We start from the raw sequence: 27,527 nt of genomic DNA on the forward strand, positions 1-27,527 counted from the left end.
GCCTTACAAATGTCACTCACTACTCCTGACAATTCCCCCTTAGGAAAGAAAGTATGATTATCTTGGTTTATTACACATGGGGAGCTGGGCCACCAATATATTAAGTGGCCTGCAAAAAGGTCACACAGGAAGTGTGGATACCACACGCAGGAACAGAATAGTTTTCTTAAGACGCAATTCAGTGCTTTAGCCACAAGGCCAGTTCCATCTCCTGCTTGCCAGAATACTGAACACGCTCCTACCAGACTCAAATTTGGCCTCAAAGTTCCACATTTTCATAACACCCAGACTAAGCTTCTGCAATTCTCTATATCTACAAATGAAGCCCATGCCATGAGAAAGATCCAGCTTGTTAAAAAAAAAAATCCCACAAACTCTGCAACACGAGTCACTAGACACACACCACCCTGTTATGTTACCCTCTGCAGTGGCTCTCCATTAAGCACAGACTGCAGATATAGGTCTCAGTCCTGATTTTCAAAGTCCTTCATGGAATTGGTCCTAGTCACTTGAGACTCCCTCCACCATTATAACAATTATTTACTGCAATAATGAACTAGCTGGTCACAGACGGAGATTAGTGATTGCAGAAGATAAACATTCCTAGGAGCTGTATCAGGACTACAGAGCTCACTTGCCAGATGAAATAAGAATGGCCACTAATCCCACCATATTCAGAGCTAAATGCAAACCCCATCTCTTTGCCCAAGCATTCCCATATCAGCACCTTCATTCTCATACATCAGTATTAAAAATTCCTAAGCCTGTCTTTGATGGCAGGGAAAGGAGAGATTATTGTTGTCATTTTTATATTCGGGAGGGCACTCAAATAGCGTGGGCACCAATAAAGAAGCCTACATAGATAGGTAAATGCTCAGCACCTAACAATAGTTCCAGGTGATCTTAAATGTTAATCAGTTGTATGGTAGCAGACTTAGTCAAATCATCAAACATACACTTTTAAGACAAGTAATGATGTAAATTTACAATCAACTCTGGAGTGCCTTCACCACTAACCACAATAGTCTTACCCTGAAAGACAGCTTTATTGGACAAACCCAAAGCAGGTACAGTCGCGCCTTCTGGAAGGTCAACAGCATCCTGGGTAAAAAAAAGTAAACATATTTTCATGCAGAAGTTAGTATACTTTATGGGTACTTTAAAATCAAGGGCCAGATGTCACTAGAGGGAAGTAAAGATGTGTCACATTGTAGAAGAAGCCTCTGAATCATCCAGAATTCCTCAGGGAAGTGTATGCTTGAGCAGTTGCACTGCCAGGCTTTGAAAGCCATGCCATGCTTCAGCCCCTCCTCTGAAACTACATATGGTGAACTTTGCTCAGTTCTCTAGATTTGATGTGAAGCATGCATCTTTAATCATTTTAGTACAGGTATTCTGAGGTAACTTCACTTATTCAATTAGAGAGAGAGAGAGAGAGCGCGAGCGAGCGAGCACTTTTATAAAGTGAATACTTAACTCAAAGAATACAGTTTCCAGGAAGACAAGACGTGGGAACTAGGTGTTTTGAGGTCTGGGTACAAGGAAGGATTTTTCGGGGGGAAAAGGAGGTGAGAGTATATATCTGGGATTTTCAAGACGACTTTGGGTGCCTAAGGGGCAGCTTTGCTTTGGGCACATGGCAGGACAGGGAGAGAAACGGTCCTGTTAGCCGAGTGGCAGTTTGCATCAGCTATATTTCAAAGGAAGAGAAGTCCTGGGAGAAAGCCAAAGCTAGGAGTGGGAAGTCAGGCTGGAGGACTTTTCGGGGGGTGGGAGGACAGGGACATGAGAGATCAGTACCTACTGGTGCGTATATTCATACTCAGCACCTCTGTGCAAATTCACTGATACAAAAGTATTTTCCAGGATTGGGTTAACAGATTTGGTGGAAACACCTTACCTGATAAATAATATTTAATTATATCATAAAACCACATCAGAAACCCAGAATACAAATAACAGTCTCTAAGGTCTTGTTTAAAGTTTTTTCAGTAAAAAGTATGAATTTAAAGCAATACAATTGTTCCGGGTATAACCCCAGGTGGACACTTATTTTGGTATAAAAGTGCCTTATGTCACAAGGATGGGGTTTAAGCTAAATCAAAAAAGCCAGTTTTATACCAGAATAACTGTGTCCAAACAGAGGGTTATTCTGATAAAACTATATCATAGATGTATTGTACATAGTTACAATCTAACTGGTAAAACTTTCCTGTGCAGACAAGGCCTGTAAAGAGTTCTGGACTATTATAGGCCACAAACAGAGTACAAAGGGAGAACGGTATGGAAAATCAAACAGAGCATGTGTCTGCATCATATAGTACAATATATTATTTTGTATAGCTTCATTAACACAAATTATCACAAATGCTATTTAGCATTAAAGACATAAATAGTGAGAAATAATATGAGTAGCCATGGGAGAACATTTTTTTTCAGCTGATATTTAATATATGAAAACGCTAAAATGTTTGGACACAAGAAGATTGTTCCAGCTGGTGGTAGCTGCAGCAGAGAGAGCTCATGAGCCTGCAGTGCAGAGAATGTGTTATGGCACGGAAAGGCAGCCAATGTGAGATGAGCAGGTAGAGAGCAGGAAGGATTGAACCTGAGAGACAAGGTCTTTTAAGATTAAGCAAGTTAGTAAGAGAAGAGAATGGATTTGATTTGGATCACAGGGAAGCCCGTGAAGCTATTTTAGGATGGAAATGCTGTGGTCATGTCTCTTTCTGTGGATAAGGAAGCAAAGCTATAGCCTGGAAAACTGGGACATAAAGACCTCAGAAGACAGTTTGAAGACAAGACAAGACAAGGTAAGACAAAAGAGACATTGATGAGTATGTATATAACATTTATATACAGTATCTAATGCAGTAGCTTCTGGGAGCCTTGGATTGTTTCAAAACATACCATTGAAGAACAAATAATACCACACAACAGTAACTACATCTAGATAATGCTATTATGCCCTTACATTCTTGAGAACCTATTCACAGGATTTGTTCTTAATTGTTTAAGAGTAGCTCACACGTGCTGACCTTTAGTACATACCCACACACTTCAGAACCCTCAGCAACCTTCCTTCTATCCAGCCAATTTGATAAAACGATAGAGAAGGTACATGTGATCTAAGTACACACAAACCTGACTGAATAGACTGGAAAGAAAGAAATATCTAAGGGCTGTGGTTTCAGGATTTTTTTAATAATTTTGACATTTTATAAATTTTAATCTCAATAGTTATGCCATAGTGATGATTCTCTTTGTCTCCTAAAGGAGCCATTTTATCAAACACTTGTTTGTTTGTTTCAATACTTACACTGGAACACAGTTTCTCCATTGAAATACCACTGATGTTACTGAAGTTTTCCACAAAATTCTTGGGGGCAGTAAAGACTCGAAGCACCTTTTCATCTGCTCCAGAAACAAACTGAAATCGGCCAGTCATTGCTAGACAATGCATGTCATATCCATGTACTTGAGGCCTTGCAATTTCATGCCAAGTTACCTAAGTAAAAAGCAACCACAGTTGTCAAATTATCAGTTGTCTAAATTCAACAACAGATAACTTAAATTACCGTCTTCATATTAAGCTATTTCAAATACTGCTTTAAGGTTAAGTTAATCTTCTGCTGATACTCTTTAAAAAAAACCCACTATCAGTTCACCATGCAAGGGCTAAAATACTTAAGATTACCATTCTTCAGCTGAACAACTCCCCCAAACCCAGACCATTAGGGCCCCAATCCTGCAAAAACTCATGCACAAGCTTAACTTCACTATTGTGAGTAGGACTACTCACGGTAGTAAAGTTGCAGGGTCAGGCCTAGGTTAGTTAGGAGAGGTGAGAGGAGGATCATGTGTTACATTATCCCTCTCAAAGCATTAAGCTTTGAAAAAAGATTCAAGACAATGGGGAAAAAAGTTTAATTTAGGTAAGCATACATAAAATTAAGGTGAATTAGCTATACCGTAGAACCTCAGAGTTATAAACACTTCGGCAATGGAGATTATTCGTAACTCTGAAACATTCCTAAACCTGAACAAAACACTGTGGTGGTTCTTTCAAAAGTTTACAACTGAACATTGACTTAATACAGCTTTGAACCTTTATTATGCAGAAGAAAAATGCTGCTTTTAACCATCTTAATTTAAATAAAACAAGCACAGAAACAATTTCCTTACCTTGTCCAAACCTTTTTTTTATACTTTCCATTTATATTTTTAGTAGTTTATGTTTAACACACTACTGTACTGTATCTGCTTTTTTTTTTTCCCTCTTGGGTCTCTGCTGCTGCCTGATTATGAACTTCTGGTTCCAAATGAGGTGTGAGGTTGACCGGTCAATTCGTAACTGGTGTTCATAACTCTGAGGTTCTACTTTATGTAATATTTAACAGGATATAGTTTATTTGTGCTGTTTATCTTTGTACCTCACTTTTTAAAAATTTACCCTTATTTAATTTAAAAAAGGGAAAGAGTACCTCAAACAGGTTGTGACACACATCTCCTTGGCAAAAGATCCCCTGTTCTTTGCAAACAACTCTTACCTCAGACCTGACAAACTCACTACACCAAACAAATTGAGAAGTCAAAAAAAAAACAACATGTTTGGCTTGAACAACAACAAGAAGTTACTAACCTTTCATTACTGCTGTTTTTTGACACACGTTGTACATGTGCATTCTGCTCTTGGTTTGCATGCATAGAGACCGGAAATGTTTCCCTCAGCCAATTCTGAGCCCCTCTCAGTTCTTTCTTTCCGGAAACTCTGATGTAGAAGAGTAGGAAGGCGGCTCGTGGAATGGACATGTGCACCACATCTTGAGAAACAACAGTTATGGAAGTTTAGTGTTTTTTTGTTCTTCAAGTGATTGCACATGTGCGTTCCACTCCTGGCAACTCCCAAGCAGTAAAACAGGTGGAGGGATCAGAGTTCACATACACACTGACTGTAGCACAGTTCGACCAAATTTGGCATCAACTCTAGAATAACAGGTGATGGCATAATAGGAGGAGAAAGTGTGCACTCATGACCAGGTTGCTGCTTCACAAATGTCCGGTACAGGGATCTGCGCTAGTAATTCCATTGAGGACGCATGCAATCTTGTGGAGTGAGAAGTCAGCTTCTCAGGTAGTCTGCCAGGTCATAACAAGCATGGATAAAAGAAGTTATCCAAAATAAAATTCTCTGTGAAAAGACTGGATGACCTTTCATTCTATCCACTCTAGCCAAGAACAGTTGGGTGGACAGCTAAAATGGTTTGGTCCCACCTATGTAGAATGCCAGTGCTTGTCTAACAAGCATAACCGTTGCTAAAGAGAATGTTGCTAAAGGCTCAAATGGTGGTCTCATAAGTTTAGTCAAAACCAAGTTCAAGTCCTAAGGGGGAACTGGTCCCTTATTGGAGGGTAAGATCTTTCCAGACCTTTAAGGAATCTACTTGTCATGTCATTAGAAACAACAGAACAGTTATCCACACAAGGATGGAAAGCTGATAATCCTGTGTAAGGAGGTTTGGGTGTCTCTCCCCTTCTGACAGGGTGAGAGGCCACACCCCCTCTCCGCTTCTCAAGCAGGCACGGCTCACAGCTAGTGAGTCCACCTAGTGATTAGTCCAATTAGCAGTTAGTCCTTCTGCCAAATCCCTCAGTCAGGGCAGTGAGCACTTAGCAGACCTGGCCGACAATCAGCCCAGGCCTTAATTAGTCTTTCCACCCCAGCCCCTCAATCAGGGCAGTTCACAGTTTATACCTCAGGCTGAGTCCGTGCCATACAGCCGAGCAGTTCAGGGTGGGGAATTAGCTCCCAACCAATTCAGGCCTCCTGGCCTATTAGTGGGGAGGTGGCCCCCCTTCACAGGTGGGGTGCCCGGGGTAGGGGGACACAGGCCCTCCCACTCCACTGTGTCCCAGCCCAGCGCCCTATTAGTGGCGGGGTATTGCGCCACTAGGTCAGCGAGGATCTGCCCGCAACACGCTGGCCAGTTCACAATAACTCCACAGCCGAACCCTATTCGGCGTCCCTGGGCTTCTTCCTACCCTCCCCAGTTTGGGGTACCTGAGTTCTGGGGTCATCCTCGGTCTCCCCCAGGTAAACAGCCAATGGCAGTCCCGGCAGTTTGTCGGCGTTGCTGGTCTCTGGCAATTCAGGTAACTCCTCTGGACATGGTAAATCTGGCACTTCTTCCACCGCTCCGGCTGGTGTATCTCATAGTTGACAGGCCCAACTTGGCGAAGAACTTCATAGGGGCCTTGCCACCAGGCTAATAGCTTGGACTCCTCTGCGGGGAGTAATACCAGGACCCAATCCCCAGGTTCGAAGGTTCAGTCTCAGGCTCCTCGGTTGTAGGCTTGGGCTTGGGCTCCCTGGGCAGCCTGCAGGTTCTCCTTGGCTAGGTTACTGACCTGTCTCAGGTTCTCGTGCAATAGAATCACGTATTTCAGGAGTCCCTGGGTTGGCAAGGGGCTCTGTTCCCAGGTCTCCCTTATGAGGTCCAGCAGCCCCTGCAGCTGGTGTCCATACAGTAACTCGAACGGGGAGAATTGCGTGGAAGCTTGTGGTACCTCTCGAATTGCCAGTAGCAATGGTGGAAGGAGTTGGTCCCATTGACACAAGTCTTCCGGGGGAAATTTTCGCATCATCCCCTTTAGTGTCCAATTGAATCGTTCCATGAGGCCATCGGTTTGAGGATGGTAAATTGAGGTTTGCAACTTCTGGATCCCTAAAAGGAGACAAACTTCACGGAGCAGCCGAGAAGTGAAGTTCGTTCCCTGATCAGTTAGTATTTACTTTGGTAAGCCTACCCGAGCAAAGATTTTCAGAAGTTCTGCCGCGATAATCCGGGCAGTGATGGACCTCATGGGGATGGCCTCGGGGAAGCGAGTGGCATAGTCTATGACGACTAGGATGTACCGAAATCCTGCAGTGCTCCTTAAACAATTGGATCCACAGCAATCCTTTCAGAAGGGGTCCCCACCACCGGCATGGGCACCAGGGGTGCTTTCGGGACTCTGGACGATGCAGCCTGCTGGCACTCGGGGCAGGATGCATGAAGTTCTTGGCATCCTGGTGTACTCCAGGCCAGTAAAATCTGAGTAGTATTTGAGCCAGGGTTTTCTCTTGGCCCAGATGGCCTACGGCGGGGATATCATGGGCCATCCTCAACACGCTCTGGCGGTGACAGTGTGGTACCACCAATTGGGAGCGGGGTTCACGAGTATGAGGGTCCTGGTAAACCCGGTAGAGAAGCTCGCCCTCAAGTTCAAACCGAGGCCACTGAGTCGCACGCTGAGGGTCTGTAGTGACACCATCGACACGTGCCACCTAGTCATAAGTCCGGCTTAAGGTGAGGTCCTCTTTCTGGTCTCGACAGAAGTCCCCCTATGCCCTAGAGGGGTCCCTTGCCCTCGGGTGCCACTCAGGGTTCATCTGAAGGGTTGGTCGGCCCTTCCTCTGGTGGGTCTAGAGGGTCCCCAGGGGGTTGCCCTTCCTCGTCATCCTCGAGCAGGTCTCCCTCCAACCCCAGCTTCTCCAGCCCAGTCTGGAGGGATGCTGTCTGCAGGACCTGGCTGAACTCCGGCCATTCTCTCCCGAGGATGACGGGATAGGGGAGGTTCGGTGCAACTTCGACTGTCATTTGTCGGGTTACTCCCTCAATTGTGAGGATGAGTTGAGCACTGGGGTACACCTTCACATCCCTGTGTACACAGCGGACTGATCAGCTGGGAAGAGGCTTTCCCGCTCCATTGTTAGGCTGCACCCCGAATCCAGAAGGGCCTCCACCTGCCTTCCCCCCAGGCTAGCTGGGACGATCACTTTGAGGCTGGAATATTGGCAGGCCTGGGCATCCCTGGCATCGACCTCGCCAAAAGAACAGTCCATGACGGGACACTGCCTCTGGAGGTGCCCTAACTGGCCACACCTGAAGCAGGGGCCAATCGCAGCGGGATCCAGTCGGTCCTCCGACTTCACCAGATGATCCGGGCTCTCTATCGGAGGAGTCCTTCACCCGCTGTCATGGCTCATCAGAGGGCGGGGGGGCCTTGGAGCCAAACCCAAGGTGCCTCCACCACGTCGGCTGTTTTTGCGGCCTGGGGCAGGCGAGATATCGCCAGAGACCCGGAGTTCTTTCCCCCATTCGGAAGGGGGGTCCGCCCCAGGCCCAGTGGACCAGGGTTCACCGGGGTCTCGGCCACTAAGAAGTCCTCCGTGAGCCCAACTGCAGCCTTCAGGGTGGGAGGCTGGTGCCACAGGGCCCACGCCCTCCCTCAGGGTGGGAGGATGTGGGTAAATTGTTCCACTATCACCTGTTCAGCCAGTTCGAGGGTCGTGTGTCACTCCGATTGGAATCAGCACCAGCAGGCATCCTTAAGCTCCTAGGTGACGACGCAGGGTCATGCCCCCAGCGGATAAGTCTTCCCCCGAAATTTACGCCAAAAGATTTCGGGTGTTACATCCAGAGTGTCCAAGATAGCAGTCTTCACTGCCTGGTAGTCTCAGGCCTCCTCATTAGGAAGGCCATGGTAGGCGGCCTGGGCAGCCCCCATCACATATGGGGCTAGGAGCGTGGCCCATTGTTCTGGCACAGTTGGTACTAGGACAGTGTCAGTATCGTGTGCTGCTGCAGAGGTGGAAGAAGCTCCTTCTGGCTCCAGACTCCATGGCACCTTCCCAGATGCCAGAGTCAACGGTTCCATCTTCTGCAGAGGAGTGCTTAGACTTGGACCACACACTCCTCTTAAGCCCTTGCCTAGCAGACATGGGTGCCTGGGACCTTCCTCTTTTGGCTGTCTGCTTCTTATGCCTCTTTTAGGCATTGAGGATGGTGAATGGTGCTGAGACTCAGGCACAGAGTGAGGTGCAATCCTTACCGATGCCAATGCACTCAATGTCGAGTCCACTAACCTGGTTCAGATTGAGGTCTCAAGGCAGCCTCCATGAGTAAAAACTTTAGCCTGGCTTCATAATCTTTCTTTGTGAGAGGCTTAAAGTGCCTGAAAATTTGGCAAGGCTCCCCAGTATGAGCCTCCCCAAGGCACTTTAAGCAACTTGAGTGCAAGTTGCTCATGGGCATAGCTTTATTGCAGGAAACACAGGACCTGAAGCCTGGTGAGAGAGGCATCCCTTGGCACCGGGAATCGACCAAAATCTTCAGGTGGAGTAAACACCTAATTAACTACAATAAACTCTAATAACCTTAATTAAACTATTTACAATAAAATACAAGCGAACACAGTCCACTGGGAGTATTTGCAAAAGCATGAAGGGCAGTTCCAGCAACCATCACAGGCAGTGAGGAGGAGCTGAGGGGGCTTGGGGTCGTATATGTTGGGGAGGGGGGGGGTTTCAAAACCCTGGGGTTGACAGAAATGTTTTCATTAAAAACATTTTTTTAATTAAAAATTCTCTTGCACAATACTGTAATACTTGGAGTGCAAATGCAAATACTGCAAGTGCAAGAGAAATAGAAAGTGACAGTGAAAACTTACTAGACTTAAATGAAACTGACTAGTCCAGTTTTATTGGTCACATGAAATAAAAGGCAAAAAGGTACACTGATAATACAAATATTGAAAAGTACGCTAGATTTTGAAAAAGTATTTCAATTTAAATAATTTGTTTAACACAGTAAAGGAATTTTTTTCTTAAAATGAAAAAAAGTTTTTTAACCAAATTCCCTTTCATAGAAGTCATTTGTTCCACAGCTTTCATCCTTTGCCACTGCACATATCTGACACCTTACTTTGCAGAACATATAGCGTTCTTTGGGTTATTGACTACCAGGATCCTATTTTTATTATTTGTTACTATTAATATTATGGTAACGCCCAGAAGTCACAATCAGGATGAGGCTCCTATCTAGACGCTATACCAACATATACAAAGACATGGTACCTATCCTGAAGAGCTTACAAGGTGGGAAAAATCTGCATAAGTTTCATGTATCCTAAGAGTTTTCCATTACAAACAAATGGGAAGTTTGAAAGAGCTTGCTAAATCCCAAGATCTCTTTTCAGTGAAAATAGATAGTTTTTTGAACTCTTATAAAAAGAGGATATGACATAAAAAGTTATATTTAAGTCCTTCCCCACTCCTTACTAACTTATCTTTTCATTTGTTTTCATCTACACTATTCTGTACTAATTTTGCAATGATTTGTTCGATAATTTCTTCCAAAAATACAGTGCAAGTCTGGATGACAAATTATAACTGATGATTAATTTTGTATTGCATTCACAGGTCAGAAGATAAATAAAGGTAAACAGAGATTATTGAAAAGGTGACCAAGGATCTTACTGAAATGGAGGATTAAAGAGTTAATAAAACAGAGGTTCATAGTAAAAGCAACTAACAGCTGTGATTAAAAAACATTTGGATGCCAATTTTTCCGTGGACATCTGAACAATACCAGTTTTATTTTTTGTATTTTGCTCAACTGTTAATTCACCAACAGATGTCACTATCCTATATATTACATATCCTATACTAAGTTATGTATGGTAAATTGAAAATATTTAAGCAGCTTGAGAGCCTCTATATTAAAAATACAGTAAAATATACTTGTGGCTTTAAATTCTTGAGGTATAATTTATTTACTATACAAAGTATACATAGTGCTATACTATAGTTTGTATAGTAAATAAATGATACCTCAATAAATTAAAGCCACAAGTACCCCTAATATGTTCCCGACAGATAGTTTTTTGAAGATTGTCAACTTACAGTACATCCACTATACATACCATACCTGGTATCTAAATTTAGTCCACATTATACCATTTCCTGAAAAGAAACAGCTATTCCTTAATTTTATGCTATTAACATGTTGACAATTAACATACAAAAAATTAGGAAGTTCAAAGCAGAAGCTCCCTCAGCAATCTTAACTCAGTCTCATAACACATAAGTAGTACTTTGTATTACTTTTTATTTAAGCACTACAATGTTTTTTTGGCATAGCTATATCAGCCAGAGGTGTGGGAAAAAACCCCACACAGTCTCTAGCCAATGTAGCAGTGTCAACAAACCTGCCAGTGTAAACACAGCAATGCTGACAGAAGACTGTTTCTGTTGGCATACACTGTGTCTACACTAGGGATTCTGTCAGCGTAGATATATCGGCAAAGCATTTGCAGTGTAGATCAGGCCTAAGCCTAATAGGTATTACTGAATAATTGCACATGTAGAAAACGCCTAACTCAATCCACGCTAGGGGCTAAACCAGTATAGATATTTTGGTAAAATAATCATATACCCCTCACCAAAATAGTACAGTATCAGTACAAAAACTGTATGTAGAACAGGCCTGAGAAAAGAGAGGAAAAGTATCAGTATGAAGAACTATTCCAACAATGACCAAAGTGGCGGGGACATGAAGGACTAAACAGAGGGGTGCAAAGTGAGGTTACAGGGAAGCATGATTGATTTAATTTTCCTGAAGGAGGTGGGGGAGTTTGGGAAACATTGGTTGAAGCTATTGAAGGTGGGACTATAGTAGTATAAACAATGACAAAGATACTACATGGTATGCGAGTTAAAATTGCAAGAATTGTATTAGCCTGCTTTTCTACTTTTTTCCCTTTTTTGAGAGAGAGATAATAAGAGTGTTCTCAATGTCAAACACAGGTATATTTCAATTCCTCCACAAAACAATTCCTTAATCAGCATAACACCACAAACATTTTTCATTTCCAAGTCATTGTCCAGTATTAACACTACCCAATTGAACAGTACACATCCTCTCATTGGTATTTCTATTTTTAAGGCCAGGTCTACCCTAAAAAATTAGGTTAATCCAGCTACCTTGTTTAGGAGTGTGAAAAAGCCACACACCTGAGTGATGTAATTAAGCGAACCTAACCCTCCCCCTCTCTCCCACACAGACAGTGCTAGGTTGATGGAAGAATTCTTCTGTCGACCGAGCTCCCACCACTCGGGGAAAGTGGAAACTATAGCAATGGGAGAAACCCTTCCATCGCTGTAGTGAGCGTCCACACTAAAGTGACAGCTGCAGCATCGTTTCTAGTAAAGACAGCCTCAGAAAAGCCAGAAGTTTGTCATTTTAGAATATCTGCTTGTCAGTGCAGCAGTACAAAACCTCCAAAAACAAACAAAAAACACACAAAGGAGAGAGGTGTTTGTGTGGCTTGAGAAGGAAGCAGATGCCTAATTGAACATGACACTATCTCCACTATATCTTTAAAAAAAAAAAAAATGGTTAGGGACCTCATTATTTTTCATCCACCTGGATATGCCTATTCCATTATATCCAAGGCAAAAAGTCTACAAAAGAACTGATGGGTCTAGTGGATCAGCAGCAATTTAAGAAAACAATGAGGAAGATAAGGACCTTGCAAGAAAGCTCAAGTGATTTCTTTGCATCAGCCTTCACCATAGGATGTTGGGGAGATACCTAATTAAGTATATGAGGAGGGGAGGTCCGGGTAAGGTACTCTCATATCAGAAACTGAGGAGTCAACAAAAGAGGTACTGGAACAAAACTGGTAATTTAAGAACAAGTCACCAAAACCAAGAATTCTGATGTAATTTACAAGTGATGCTACACAAATAACAAAATAAATAAAAACCTGGATGGAAATCCAGTGAGAAGATTATTAGGTTTTAATTTTCAAATACCTCCTAGTTTTTGAAGAGTTGGAAATGTTATTATTTATAATTGATATTACAGTAGCACCTACAGACCCCAAATCAGGGATCAGGGCACCATAAAAGCCTGTAGCAAATACTGCCAGAATTCCTTTCTCTTACAATATTTTTGGATTTCAGTTTCTTGTCCTTACAAACACTGAAAACAGGAAATGTTGAAGGACAAAATTAAAAATGTAAACACAATGGGTCCCAGTTTAGCATAGCTTAAGCAATAAGCATTGTTCAGGTTGGCTCTAATCTTGCGCCAAACTGCTTTATCCATCCTGAGTTCTAACATCCCTTTGCAAAAACTTCCAAAGACTTACCTCTGTCTGGTGTTTTCTTTTCCATGGAGCAAAAAGTCTAGTAGTTTGATCAGAACCAACAGTGATAATAAATTCGCCTTCTGGATCCCACTTTACATCTTGTACACTGTTAAAATGTCCTGAAATCACAACTTCTGGAGTCCATTCTTTCTATTAAAAAAACAGAAACCATAAATTACACACATGCATGAGAGAACATGCATAAAAAGGAGCAATAGATATATTTCTGTGTACCTTTTTACATAAAAAATACACAGAACTGAATTCAGAAGTCCTCTACCAGACCTGACTGTGAGGAAGACAAAAACAGGATACCTGAAAAAGCAAAAGGTTAGATCAAGGTGAAGTGCCAGAGCATGGGCTGAAGAGGCTCAAGTCCTGGTGGGAGCTGCTCAGTGATTCTTGACTATCAGCAAACGTGAACATTCAGAGGAGGCAGCTGGACCACAGCCCAGACCCAAATGGAAGTTAGCTCATTCCCCAAGCCACTATCATTGCCCTTAGGGCATGTCTACACTTACCGGTAGACCAGCACTGCTGCAATCGATGCAGCGAGTGTCAATTTAGCAGGTCTAGTGAAGACATGCTAAATCGATGGGAGAGTACTCTCCCATCGATTTGTGTATCCCACCTCCCCGAGAAGCATAATGGAAGTGCACCTCCTGTTGACACAGCGCAGTGTAGCCACTGCGGTAAATGGATCTAACTACATTGACTTCACTTACGTTATTCACATAACTGAAGTTGCGTAAGTTAGATCAATTTACCGCAGTAGTGTAGACCAGCCCTTAGAAACGAAAAGGCTAAAAGTTTGAGGAGCCCAACATGCCTTCTTCTCAAGGTCCAGAACTGAGAATCCTGCAGAATGATATCTTTAGACAAAGAATGGTTCTGTCATTTAAAGTAAGTTAAACGGCACTCGGTCCACATACATTTATCATGATTTTTCTACCCAACAGTAAAAACAATAAAATGGTTTTACCTTGTTAGCTGGAGTCTGTCTCCAAAGATGCAGTGCTCCATGGAAAGCATGAGCAAGAATCATTGAACCATCTGGGCTAAACTGACAGTCAAAAAATCCAAGCGTGTTACCACCCACTTCTCCTACACGGACCTGAATGAACAATTGAAAGTGAAATATTTATTGCTCAGTAACTAGTCTTTCATTAGTTGTACTCCTACTCCAAGATCAGCCACATAGCACAATCTATATCTTGCATGCAAAGAATACATTAAAAGAGCATTATTCCTCCTGGGGGAATTCTGTGACACTGCATGTGCAGAATTCACAGATTTCTTTGCTTCCTCGCAGAAAAATGACTTTCTGATGGTGAGGCAAAGGGAAGCCGCAAGAGTGGTCACATGCCCTTCCCCAGTAGTGTGGGCGTGTGGTTTCAAGCACCTAGAGCAGTCAGTGCAGAGGTAAATCACTGGGGGGAGAGGGTGTCTGGGGATGCCCCGGCTGGTGCCCAACCCCCATGCATCTGAAGCCCCCCCATATCCAAACCACCTGCCATCTAGCCTCACCCTCCCCCCGACCCAGAACACTCCCATCAAGCCCCCCGCACCCACCCCTGCCCAGCCCCAGCCGGTGGCTGCTACCCTGCGCCGGGCTCAGCTGCTAGTGCCGGCTGGGTCGGGAGTGGGGGAGGAGCACCTTTCCCCTACACACAGTGGCTGGGGTGGGTCAGACCCACTGCCAGAAACCTTCCCCAGCGCTGCATCCCTCCATTCCTGCCCCCACTGCTCCTCAGCTAGGGGGGAGGGGTCATTATATGGGGAGCTACTCCCATCTGCCCAACTCCCATGCATCCTGACGCCCCCATACCCAGACCCCCTTTACCGAGCCCCACCCCCTGCACCCAAACCACCCCCACTGAGCCACCCGCACTTGGACCCCCACCCCAACAAGCCCCGTCCCCTTTGCACTTGGACCACCCCAATGAGCTCCCCACACCCAGACCCCCACCCCACTGAGCCCCAACCAGCTACACATGGACCCCCACCCTGCGCTGCCCCACTCCCACAGAACCCAGACCCCTCTGCTGAGCCCCGACACTCAGACCTCCCCTGCCAAGCCCCATTCCTCCACACGTAGGCCACCCCCCTGCTGAGCCCTAACTACCTTCACCTGGACCCCACTGCAGAGTCCCATTGCCCCTGCACCCAGATGCCCTCCAACAAGCCCCTGTGTATCCGGATCCCACCTGGACCCAGATCCCCACCAGAGCCACCTGCACCCAGATTGCCCCACACAGAACCCTCTCACCCAACACCTGGATCTCCCAATACTGAACCCTCCACACTTTGATCCTGCTGGACTGAGCCTGCCTGCCCACATTTGGTGCACCTAGCAGGGAGTGGCAGGGACCCGGAGTGTTTCCGGAGCAGGCTTAGCCCTTGCACTGTGTCGGGGTCAGGTGCAGCCTCTCCACCAAGTCCACGTCCGGCTTGGGGGGGGGGAGGGGCACAGGTGGGGCTGCAGGGTGATCTCCCACCTCCGTGGAGCCAGTCACCTGTGCTCCCCACTGCCACATTTATTTATTAACAAATAAAATTTGCAGAATTTTAATATACCGTATGCAGAATTTTGTTTTTTGGCACAGCATTCCCTCAGGAGTACATTATGGTTGCAAAATCAAGGACACAAAAGTTAAGAGGTGTCAAAATAAAGGTTACTCATGAAATTTTTATGTGGCCTTCTTGCATACATATATCAGGGATCTTTCTCCAAATCCGTAAGTCTGTGGTAGAGCCAGGTATAGAACCCAGCTCTCCTGCTCAGTCCAGCTCTTTAAACACAAGAGAACTTCTTGCAATCTTCTGCCTCATTCACCATCCATCTTTGAACTGAATGAGAAATGGGACTTGTAGAACAAATCGTGTGTGACCAAAGACTATTGTATTATATACATGTAAGGGGACTGTATTAAGGTTGCACAGTCAAACTTAATTTTCGTATTTTCTAGATTTTAAATTCTTGTCTTTGCAACTTTAGGCCATTTAATGTAAGTTTGTTAGTCTAATTTCCTAGGTTTAGTTAGAAGGAAAGAAAACAAATTCCGTCATATGAAACCCTACATGGGTCATTTGTAGGGTTTGAAAAAATTAAAACATATGTTCATTTAAAAATTTCAAATTTTCTAAGTTTTTTCATGTCTAAGTGTTCAAAAGGACCCATTTTTAATTTTTTGTGAAAATTTTCAATGTCAAAAATTTTTCATGAAAATTTTTATTTTTGATAAAAGGCTATTTTTTTAAATGAAAAATCTTTTTGTTCAAAATTTTCACCAGCTCTTATTAAGACCTTTAAATCCACAGCACAGACCTCTCGCTCATGAACTCAAGGAGTAACTGATGGCAATAGAAGCCTGTTATCCTCTTCCAATTAGCCACATACTTTGCCAGTGGTTTACATAACTATTTGCTAGATAGCAATGGAATGTTGGGAGATAGGATTCGTAGGTTCTCTGTTTGGCTGTAAAAGGGATTGTGGACCAGTGGATATAGACTGCGTAGCCAGATACACAGCTAGGATACGCTCATGCTGAAAAGCAGTGTGGTTGTGGATTAGACTTTCCTCTACCATATTAGAGAAAGGATTCTATTCCCAACTCTGTCTGAAGTGATTTGGTGCAGCCTCCCCATTACCCACATTAAAATGGGGAAGGGCAAGAGTGGAAATAATACTTACCTGGCATCTTTGACGTATGAGTGCAGAGAATTATTAAACACCAATAACTGAAAGAGCAGAAACTAGATCTCCTCCATTTGGGCTTCCAGCCCTGCACTTTTTCTCCTAGGCCAAAAGAGTTGCTGTGGCTTATATCTAACATATGGAGCTCAAGATCTGTGTGCTTAGAGAACATATTCAATGCAAACGGAATGTTCGGAGATTTAGCAGTAAACCTCTCGCAAGTTCTGTTGAATACAGTAGAACCTCAGAGTTACGAACACCAGAGTTACAAACTGACCAATCAACCACACACCACATTTGGAACTGCAAGTACGCATTCAGGCAGTAGCAGAGACAAAAAAAGCAAATACAGTACAGTACTGTGTTAAACGTAAACTATTAAAAAAAACAAAGGGAAAGCAGCACTTTTCGTCTGCATAGTAAAGTTTCAAAGCTGTATTAAGTCAATGGCTAGGTATAAACTTTTGAAAGACCAACCATACCATTTTGTTCAGAGCTACGAACATTTCAGAGTTACGAACAACCTCCATTCCCGAGGTGTTCAGAATTCTGAGTTTCTACTGTATATGCAACTAATGATTTTCAGAGACATTATTTGGCCAGATGTGTGTGGACTTTCATGGTGAGAGCAAAAGGAATTTCTCTGACCTGATTAGCATCACCAAGCCAATTTCAAATTCCTACTCCCAAGCACTATATAACTCTTCAAAGAAATAATAACATTTAACATTAAGAACACAACCTATTTTCTAAAAACTCATTCTCAAAAATGGTTGAAACTTTTTGCTGATATCTATAACTATATCCAAAAATTGACTTTAAGCAAAGACGAAGCATAGAAAATTTCAGCCCAAACACGTAAAGTCTGGCAAAGTTATAAGTAACTGAAAACAGGGACTTAGAAAGCGTAAAGGAACCCTAAATATAGGTATTGTAACCATATCTACCTATATTAAAACACCATTACTAATAACTGTAGTGGTATGCACTACTAATAAAGAAACTTATTGTGGCTTGCCACACGTTGCAAATAAGTAAGGAAATACATACAGCAGAAAAATTAAAACTATTACATCACAAAGTATACTTTGTTCTTTCTGAGAAATGTAGTTTTATTTATGTCATAGAGTATATCAGTTGAGTGAACAAAGGAGAGAGTGTTTTAACAGTTTATGTAAAAACACGAAAGAATTCACTTTGCAATCAAGACCAGTTCTTGCAAATTTCAGCCCCAAAAGTGGAAAATTAGAATGTTATTCACAACACAGTAACTGTGTTTAAAATGACAACCTTAACCAAGGATAACACTAGCACTTCAGCTATAACTCAGTTTTGTCAGGTACTACATCTTTTGTTCAGCTGTTGCCCTTAAACTACACAACTGTTTCTGCATTATCTTTTCTATATTTTGCATATGGTTCTTATTCCACTGAACATACATATGACTTAGGAAACATTTTCAAAGCAATATATTCTACTTGAAATTTGTCACAATAAATTAAAAAAACAAAACACAAAAAACTAAAGTCACAGAGAAACTCAAGACAAACCCAATATATGTTAGGTTGCACAGGTATGCTTAGAAAAACTGACCCTTACCTGTTCTAACCATACCCCAGATTCTTCATCTGGAGCCCACAGAATCATAGTTTTGTCCATTGATGCAGACAGTAGTCTCATCGGTTGTTGTATTATGCCATCTACAGTACAAAAAAGAAATTATTCTGCTACTACAAATCAGAATGCTTTAACAGAATATGGCAATACTGAAACCTAAATATGCTGAAAATTCAACTGCTATATTGCAAAACTTGTGCTGTAAACAATGAATAAACACCAGCCTTAACAAGATCAGGTCCTTGATGAATGCAATCTCTGATAAGGGTATGTTAAAATATTGTTCCAAATATTTGTTTGTACCAGGGCTATGCTAAAGGAAAGTATAAGAATAAGCAATTTATACTGTTTCTTTCACATTAGGATTTTCAAAGTTTTGATTTAGAGGAAACAAAAGCTAGCACACACTAAAGACCCCAAGGTTATGAATCACAATTCCAGACTCTTTATTTGTAAAGGTAGTCTATTCTGTTGGACATATATCATTAGATTATTATTGCTCGAAAGTGGGGAAAAAATTCTATGCTATTCATTGTTCTACAAACTAAAGAATTAACTGTTCTTTCACGTATTTAGAAGAAATACTTTATTCCTTTATTTTTTTTAAATCCCTGATTCTATAGTGGGCTGGGGATAGAGAATTGCAGAGGCAGTAAAGAAGAATGTTTTCAATTAACTTTGACTAATTAGATATTAATGCATAGTTTTAAATAATTTATATCTGAAAAACAGACAAATTCAAGGGATTTCTCTGAAGACTTCTACTAATGCATGTAAGGTTGAAATAAAGAAATTTCAGAATGCCAATATTTTATTACCCTACCATTTTTCTATATTAAGAAAAACAAGGAAGGGCATCTGAGTTAATATTGATCTTCTGGAGAGATTATTAAAAACAAATCTTCATCTTTAAAATTTATTTTTAGTTTGTGTTGAACAAACAGAGGTGAAATACCACAAGCTGTATAAATCACAAATCAAACAAAGCCAGTATTACATGTAAAACATTCATATACTATATTCATATAGTCTTTTATCAAGGCAACATCGATAAAAGACAAAGCATCAGATGGTGTACAACAGCAAATAAAACAGGAACACCATACAGCAGGACCTTATGATGCATGCAAAAACGTTCTGATTGCAAAATTACAGAGAATATTCCAATAGCCTCTCTGTGGAAACTCTTGCCCACAAAAAGGTATATAATGTACAGTAGCACCATGTTTATACATTATCTGGTAAGCTATGTACTTTACATACTTTCTTCCTACCTTTCAAAAAAGAACGCTGCCAGTGAACTGCAAATACCCAATTTTCATGACCAGCTAACACGGACTCCAGAATAACTGCATACGTTGTCTCAGTATCTACCATAGAACAGAGGGAATCAGACTGCTTATTCTTCAATGGCATTTTGATAAGAACAAAGATCTTTCACATTTTCACAAATACAGAGACAGCTGCTATAGTGATACAATTCAATGAGAAGTCTTAAAAACAAGCAAAGTGAACTGCAGTATGGTACCCTGCACTGCTGGGTGGCTCACACCCAATGTGGGCACTGCAATGCACAGGCCAATCCTATTGCCCTCTCTGGAAATGGTACCAAAATTAAAGGTAATTTGTAGCCTTACTCTACTCTCCATGATGTTGGAAATTAGCAAATTAAGGCTGCCCTGCATAAATTGAAATACTCATAACTATAGAATAGTCAGTCTAACTCACTGCAATGCACTTAATTATAAAAATATTTCTGACCTCAAACCATAGCTCAAGTCTTATACAAGGTCGCGTGTTAGGTATTTATAACAGTTTGTGTAATATATTATATTTTAATATGATCTTTAAGTACTATATTTAAAGAGAAAAAGAGACTTTGAAATAATATGTTAATAATTAAAAAAGAATAATTTGGCCTCTGAGACTTGAGATTCTCTGAACTACTATATATATTTTAGAAATTTCTATAGAAAATTACTCAGCATCCTATGTAAAGGAAATCATAACGAACCTCTCTCCAGCACAGGGGCAGATCTCTGGGATTTTTTCAAATGTTTTTATACTTCTCCCCTTATAAACCTCTGTGTAAGAAGACTAATGAATTTTGGCTATAATCTCCATAAACATGATGTTTCCAATGCTCATAAGTCTAACTCCTACAAAATGTTAAGTATGTGCAAACATGTGTATACCATAATTCACTCTCTCCCTCTCTCGTTATATGAAGAGCTCTGTACGAGTTAGTTAGGACTAGTAAGGAAGTAGGACTGAGTAGACTTGTAGTCTCTAAAGTTTTGCTTTGTTTTTTTTTAGTGCAGTTATGTAACCAAAAAAAAAAAAAAAATCTACATTTGTAAGTTGTACTTTCAGGATAAAGAAATTGCACTTCAGTACTTGTGTGAGGTGAACTGAAAACTGTTTCTTTTATCACTTTCACAGTGCAAATATTTGTAATAAAAAATAATAATATAAAGTGAGTAGCGTACACTTTGTATTCTGTGTTGTAACTGAAATCAATATATTTGAAAATGTAGAAAAACATCCAAAAATATTTAATAAATTTCCATTGGTATTCTATTGTTTAACTGTGTGATGAAAACTGTGATTAATTGCAATTAATTTTTTAAACAGCAATTAATTTTGTTGAGTTAATCGTGTGAGTTAACTGCGATTAATCGACAGTCCTATTACAAAGTAAAAGATAATCAAATTTTTCACTCAAACAAGTACTGTAGTGAAATCTCTTTACTGTGAAAGCACAACTTATAAATGCAGATAAGTGAAAACAGGTGTTTGCCTGGCACTGTTGTAGCTGGCATTGGAAGGTATTTACATCCAGATATGCTAAACATTTGTACGCCCTTTCATGCTTCAACTTGTAGATTGCACTACCTTTTTAATCTTTTTTACAGTGCAAATATTTGTAATAAAAATTAATAATTACGGCTGTCAATTAATCACAGTTAATGCATGCGATTAACTCAAAACAGATTAACACTTTTTTTTTTTTTAAAGGAGTGTTAATTGCACACCAGGGTGCCGTGCTCATTGGGCCCTTCTGCATGCCTCGAGGGCCAGGGTGCCCCTTCTCCCGCCACGCTGCTCCACTGCTGCTCGTCTCCCCTCCCACCCACGGAGCCATCCCTGGTCAAGCTACTCCGGACCAGGAGCCTGCCTCCTGTCTGTTGTGCAGAGCTGGGGAGCTGATGTTGGGGTGTCCCCTTCCCCCACTCCCATGTACCTTGTCGCCACTGAGCTGGGGTTGGGGAACAGGGGAAGCCTGTCTACTGCTGGCTCAGGAGTGAGTGTTGCTGACAGCAGTTGCTGCTGCCTGGAAAAGTGTACAAGCTCCTGAGTGCTCTGCTTAAAGAGAGTGCTCCCCACACACACAGTTCCCCCCCACACACAACACCAAACATATTTAAATAAATGGTATTCCATTATTATTTAACAGTTCTATTAAAACTGCAATTAATCGTGATTATTTTTAATGTAATAATTAATCACAATTTTTTTAATAGTTTGATGGCCCTAAAATTAGGACATTTCCCACTTTCGTTACACACACTAACAAGAAGGGCTTGAAAAGCAAAGCCAGTTACTTTCCACCTCTTCTACGTACTTTCTTTCAATAAATATTTAACAGCTACATTTTCCACATTACGGTTAGCAGTAGATTGATTACCTTTCTATTTAAGCAACATGGTTGATCATTTATGGGAGCATACAAGGGAACTTATACAGTTTCCTGACATTTAATGCCACATTTATTGCTTATCTTTGTTCCACCTTTAGATAAAGGCATCAGCATAGAAAAAGCAGAGACAGGTGTGTAAACCATCTTAAAGTCAAAAGGGGACGTGTTCCCCTCTGCTGTCAGTACAGAGGGTAGCCTAAGTGAGGTGCATGGGCCTCATGCTAGAGCCCTGTTTCTCAAACTTCTGAAAGCTGAGGCCCATTACAGGAAGCAAAGCCAAATGACTCCCCTCCTATGTAACCTCACCATGTCTAGGTGAAGACCTATACACCTTAATTTATACATCTTGTGTGCGCCCCCTCTCCCTATGCACATATAGCTCAGTACTTCTCAAAGTGCATGTTCATAATATATTACTTTTCCTTTCTGTCATGCTTTGTTAAGCCATAAAATAATTAACAATGTTGACATTTAAGGAATCATCACTGGCATATGAGTTATCACCTACTGAAAATAACAGGGCAGCACACACATCAGAACTCTACTCAGGATCTCTGGACACTCAAGATGAGATCACTGCAGTGGTTACATTCACGTTATGTTTTGGAGATTATATTCATAACCATAAAAGTAGGCTTGGAAGGATAACTTTTTTTTAAAATCAGGTAATGTTGATTTCACCATACACAAAATGACAAAATATTGACATCAATAATAATTGAAATTGAAATAGGCAAAGTAAGAAAAATTATCTTGAGAACTAAAGGATATTTAATTGTACAATTTATTTTTCAATGGTTATAACGCTTTAACTTTTTGAATTTTAATGTCTACTGTTAAATGACTATTGTCTGACACCCCCCCACCCCATAATTTCCCATGACTGAAAATTTAAATAAATAAAAATCTTAAAAATACTTAAAAATCATTGATATTATCCAGTGAAATACTAGTAAAAAAAGACCAAATTTGGTCAAGTCTAAGAGCCATAGACTTTTTTTTTTTTCCCCAAATGAAAGCACAGACTCTGGAAAACAGTTGAGAGTTCTGTCCATGTCCCCTTGGCTACTCTTTGCCATGAGGAACAATCCATACTTTGGGAAACACTGCACCAGGGAAAGCAAGCTACACTACAGCTTCCTCTCCATGAGGTAGCTTTCTTTATCCTCTCTGAGGCTGCTCTGTAAGAGCTGAGCTCCACACAGCTCAGCTGTATATATGGTTGAATAAAAAGTCTGAGAAATAACTAAGTGCAGAACAGGAGGAACAGCAGCAATGCTACCATTGGTGTGGGAGATCCTAGGGATCACAAGCAGGCCAAAACCTGCAAGGGGGAGGTCTCCATTATTCCTGTGGATCTCAGCTAACCATGAGGATAAACGGTATCACCTCCCAGCACGTCCCTTTGGGATGCAGAACTAGAGACAAAGCAGAATTATACAGATGAACAGGGGCCCACAGAAAGCCACATATCTGTAGAAGCTGTGGTTCTTTTCTGTGATACTGTAAGTGTGAAGAATAGCTTCTGATCTCATATGATTAAGGTTAAAATTTTGTCAGGGTTATTTTTAGTAAAAGTCACAGACCGGTTGCAGGCAATAAACAAATTCATGGAAGCTCGTGACTTGTCTGGAGTGTTCTGCATTTTCAGTTTTTATTTGTTTAAAAAAATGAAAATCAGGTTAAAAATAAAAAACTTGAAAAACAGAGGGGAAAAAAGAAAAAAAAGAAAAAACCTTTGTAATATACACATTTCACTACAGTATAATTGAAACTTTTTAATGTCCAAAGATATATTTGGTCTCTCTCAGAGCTAGAAGTTTTTCCAGAAATCCTGATTTGCGTACGCACACATAATTTTCTTCAAAGTATCCTCACTCATGTTGAGCCTCTTGCTGTCTTGGAGGTAGGCCAACTTTGAAAATATGTACTCTGCATCAATAGATCCAAGGGGTACATTCAAAGCTCGCCATATCACTTTGCTGAAGTTGGTAAGTGTGTTTTGATAACTGTTCCAAAAAGGCGGCATATCCAGTTTCGCATTATCAGTGTGAGGAAAGTTCAAGAAGTAAATTCCTCTTTCGGATTTGAAATTTCTTCTTTAGTGGCAAATGGTCGAAATGCTCTGGCATAATGGTCATAGTCTGCTGCAAAATTCACCTTGAGGAAGGGGTGCAACACCTGGATCACATTCCAAAAAGAATCTTCGGCACCAACACTTCGGGGTTCAGATTACGGGTCATTTCTCACCTAGCACTGTGTTGAAGGTTTTTTGGCTCTCTCATGTTCCAGAGTAGGAAGGATTTCCAGAATCAGTTGGGTTTTCTCGCCGTATGTTTCTCCTGCAGCTTTTGTGCTCAATTCAGCTGAGATTTCGGTTGTCAGGATCCAGTAAATGTCAGTACTGGCAAACATGTTGACAGTAGTCAGAGAAAACTCCAGTGTTTTCTGTGTGTCATGCAATGATTCCAAGTTTTCAACAATAAACATTACCTTGGTGCGCAAAATCTGGTGGTCATTCTGGATTCAGAGTTTCTGCTTTATAACCAACAAACTGAGGGGGATCTTGGAGACACATTAGCAAAGTCCACACATTATTTACATGACAGGCAGCAAAATACAAGCTCTTCCACTGATGTGGCACAACAGGGGTAGGTAACTGACAGCTCACACTGCAGTTGTCTCACAACATGTAAAACAAAGCCATCAAGTTGTTCATATGCTTGAAAACGGCCCTAAACCCAAAGATGGAAGATTTCACATCTTTCATTTTTCTGTAGCAGTAGATGCTGATAGTGAAACACTGATCAGATGAGCAGAACAGGTAACATAGCAGCTCCAGTTTCTGATTGAGTTAAATTTCCCAGGCAAACTCAGCCATGTAGGAAGCAGAATCTGTGTTAGTTATAGCTACATTCCCCAAGTTAGCCGGTACATCTCAAATATGTCAGTTATTGCTGCATCGACAAACTGGGTGTCAGCAGAGGGGATGAATGTCACATCAACACAAAACAATGCAGGTTTATACGCTTTGAAATCAAAAAGAAAAACAGAAGACCAAGAATCAGATGGTCCAAAGCATTAGGAGACTTGTCAAAAGTCAGACTAAGTGCCACATTTCCATCAGTTTAGATATTAAAGCATTGTCATTTTCTTTCAGTTACTTATGAGTGAGGTTGTCTGCATTAGGAAGGGTTTGGCTGCTGGACAGTATTGTTGCACAAAGTCACCAACAGGCCCCTTTGCAATTAATAGCAGTTGTCCAGAGAAACAAAGAGCACACACGAATTCATTGACACAATTATGCTGTGTCCTCTCTTTCATTAAAGCCCAGTGAAAGCTCCTGATATTGACTGTTCATCCCAAAGTTCACTTTCTTCTTTAAGCTTCTTGTGTCGCTTACTTTCAACATGTTCCTTTGTTCTGTCAGCATGAGCACTAACCTCAATGCTGCAGTACTCGCAGCACAATGCATCCTCTTCACTCCCACCTTTAGTTTTCTTGAAAATTTTTAAGCACTGATTTTCTTGTTGGTATTCAGGCATAGATCTGCATCTTCCCTCCACGTTTACCTTTTTACCTTATCTATCTGTAAGCCCCAACAAGCTTACCTAGGTTCCTGGGGCTCAGCATGCTGGTAGTTCAGAGAGAGACACACTGCCCCTGGTAGGAAGAGGGAGCCAAGGGCAGACTCAATCTGCTAAGCAACCCAGAGGGAGAGAGGAGAGACATTATGTAGAACAACAGGGGGCCTTGTTGGTTTGGGGAAGGATTGCAGACATTCCTGCTCAGAGGAAGGGGAAGAGTCAAACGGTTGACAAGAAGAAGCCTGGGAAGAAGAGCTAGCCTGTCAATAGTGAGATACTCTCCCCTGGGAGCCCTGGAGGGGGAGAAGAAATTTTGGGGGTAGTCTGGAGCCACCTATAGAAAGGGCAGGACTGGCTGTGTGGGGATCCATCCAATCCTGTAAGGCGTTTGGCACTAAAGGAGGTAACTGGGTGGACATATATCTTTATGGAGAATTGATTGTTTAAATTCAGCACCACACTAAACAGACACAAAGAAATAGGCAGGCAGCATCTCTTTGTGAGCCAATCATAGTGCAATATTAACAGTTTGATCTTCCGACCTCCACCGTGTGTGCGTTCTGTGTTTTACACTGTGGAACTGCTTCAATTTCAGAGCTGCAGGACACAACAATCGCGTAAAGCTTTAATGTTTAACAAAAATAAGTCCCCGAAAAAGTACTCAGTGGATTGATAAATGCGTGTAAATCTGTAAAAACTGACCTCCTTTAATAAAAAAAACTGGTAATTTATCAGTAAAAACTGAAAACACAGAAGGCTACCTGTCTGTGCCTTTTACAAAAAACGATGGGGGGGGAGGGGACACACTCCCTCCACACAAGGCAGCTCGGAGCTGCAGGGCCAGTGGCTGGGAGCTGTGGCTGAGAGCTTCCTTGCATGACCTCTGTGACATAATTTATCTTTACATATAACAGCCTGTTAAATTATCCAAAAAACATTGAAGTAATAAATACATACAATTCTCTCTTTTCACCTTTAAAGGCACATGGGTAATTAAATCTTATTAATATGAAAGACTTATTAATCTTATTAATTTAAAAAAAACTTTAAGACGCACATTCGTCTGATAACTGGAGAGAAACTGTGTAACCAACAGTTTACTACAGGTGGAACAAATACATGCCTTAAAACCATAGGCTATGGTTCGAATATTTATAGTTTAACAGAAGGCCTCTATTGAGATTTTTTTTGCTGATGTACTATTTCTGCAATAAACCAGACACTGTACACAGTCAATGCTTCTAAAACACAAACACATTTACTATATTTTTTGCTGCTGAGGAGCAAGCGTTATTGTAACTGAATTCATCAAATTCCTCTAGCATAGGAATAAAACTATAACAGACAGAATTCCTATTATCCCTACTGAAAGCAATAACTGCTACACTGGCTGGAAGAAGGAATAGCTACAGAGAGAGAATTTCAGTTGTTACTCACTTTTATTTTTCATAGTAAAAATGTTCTCCTTCAGCCTTATAGAGTCATCATCTTTGACTTCCACAGATGGTGTTGATTTTGCCTGCACTTTCCAGATTCTTATCAGACAATCTTGGGCACAGCTTGCTAAGAAAAGATCCCCACCTGTTTAAAAAAATAACACAGTAAAAATAAAAATGTAAGTCACATATCTTTTCGTTCTGACTTATCAAGATTAACTTATTTCATTCTTATCACCCTTCATCACACCATACATATTTTATTTTTCTCTCTGCAAACAGTATTATGAACACAATTGTTCCTTTTATTCCAGTGTCAACTCATTCTAACATTTTAATACAACCAAGCAAATCAGAACACACTAATGGATCCTGCCTCACTTACATGGTAACAGCCATATCCTGGGATTTACAGTATTAAAACTTCAGCCTCACAGTTCAACAGTCCAGGATACATTGGTTATTGACTTAGGGAGAAAACCCACAAGTTACTCTTCTGAGATGTGCTTCTC

The 27,527-nt window shown here is 41.4% G+C and overlaps 1 protein-coding gene across 1 annotated transcript in view; it reads right to left on the bottom strand.

The window, feature by feature from the left end:
- ELP2 (elongator acetyltransferase complex subunit 2) overlaps positions 1-27,527 on the bottom strand; it is a 115,157-nt gene that overhangs the window by 39,257 nt on the left and 48,373 nt on the right. Inside the window, exons 8-14 of the mRNA XM_074945103.1 lie at positions 27,017-27,160; positions 19,567-19,662; positions 18,275-18,375; positions 13,961-14,092; positions 12,979-13,128; positions 3,320-3,508; positions 1,032-1,101 (exon numbers count right to left, since the gene is read on the bottom strand). Of these exons, the coding sequence (XP_074801204.1) occupies positions 1,032-1,101; positions 3,320-3,508; positions 12,979-13,128; positions 13,961-14,092; positions 18,275-18,375; positions 19,567-19,662; positions 27,017-27,160 (882 nt within the window). The remainder of the gene's footprint in view (positions 1-1,031; positions 1,102-3,319; positions 3,509-12,978; positions 13,129-13,960; positions 14,093-18,274; positions 18,376-19,566; positions 19,663-27,016; positions 27,161-27,527) is intronic.

This window comes from Natator depressus, chromosome 2, assembly GCF_965152275.1.
Source record: "Natator depressus isolate rNatDep1 chromosome 2, rNatDep2.hap1, whole genome shotgun sequence".
NCBI lineage: Eukaryota > Metazoa > Chordata > Testudines > Cheloniidae > Natator > Natator depressus.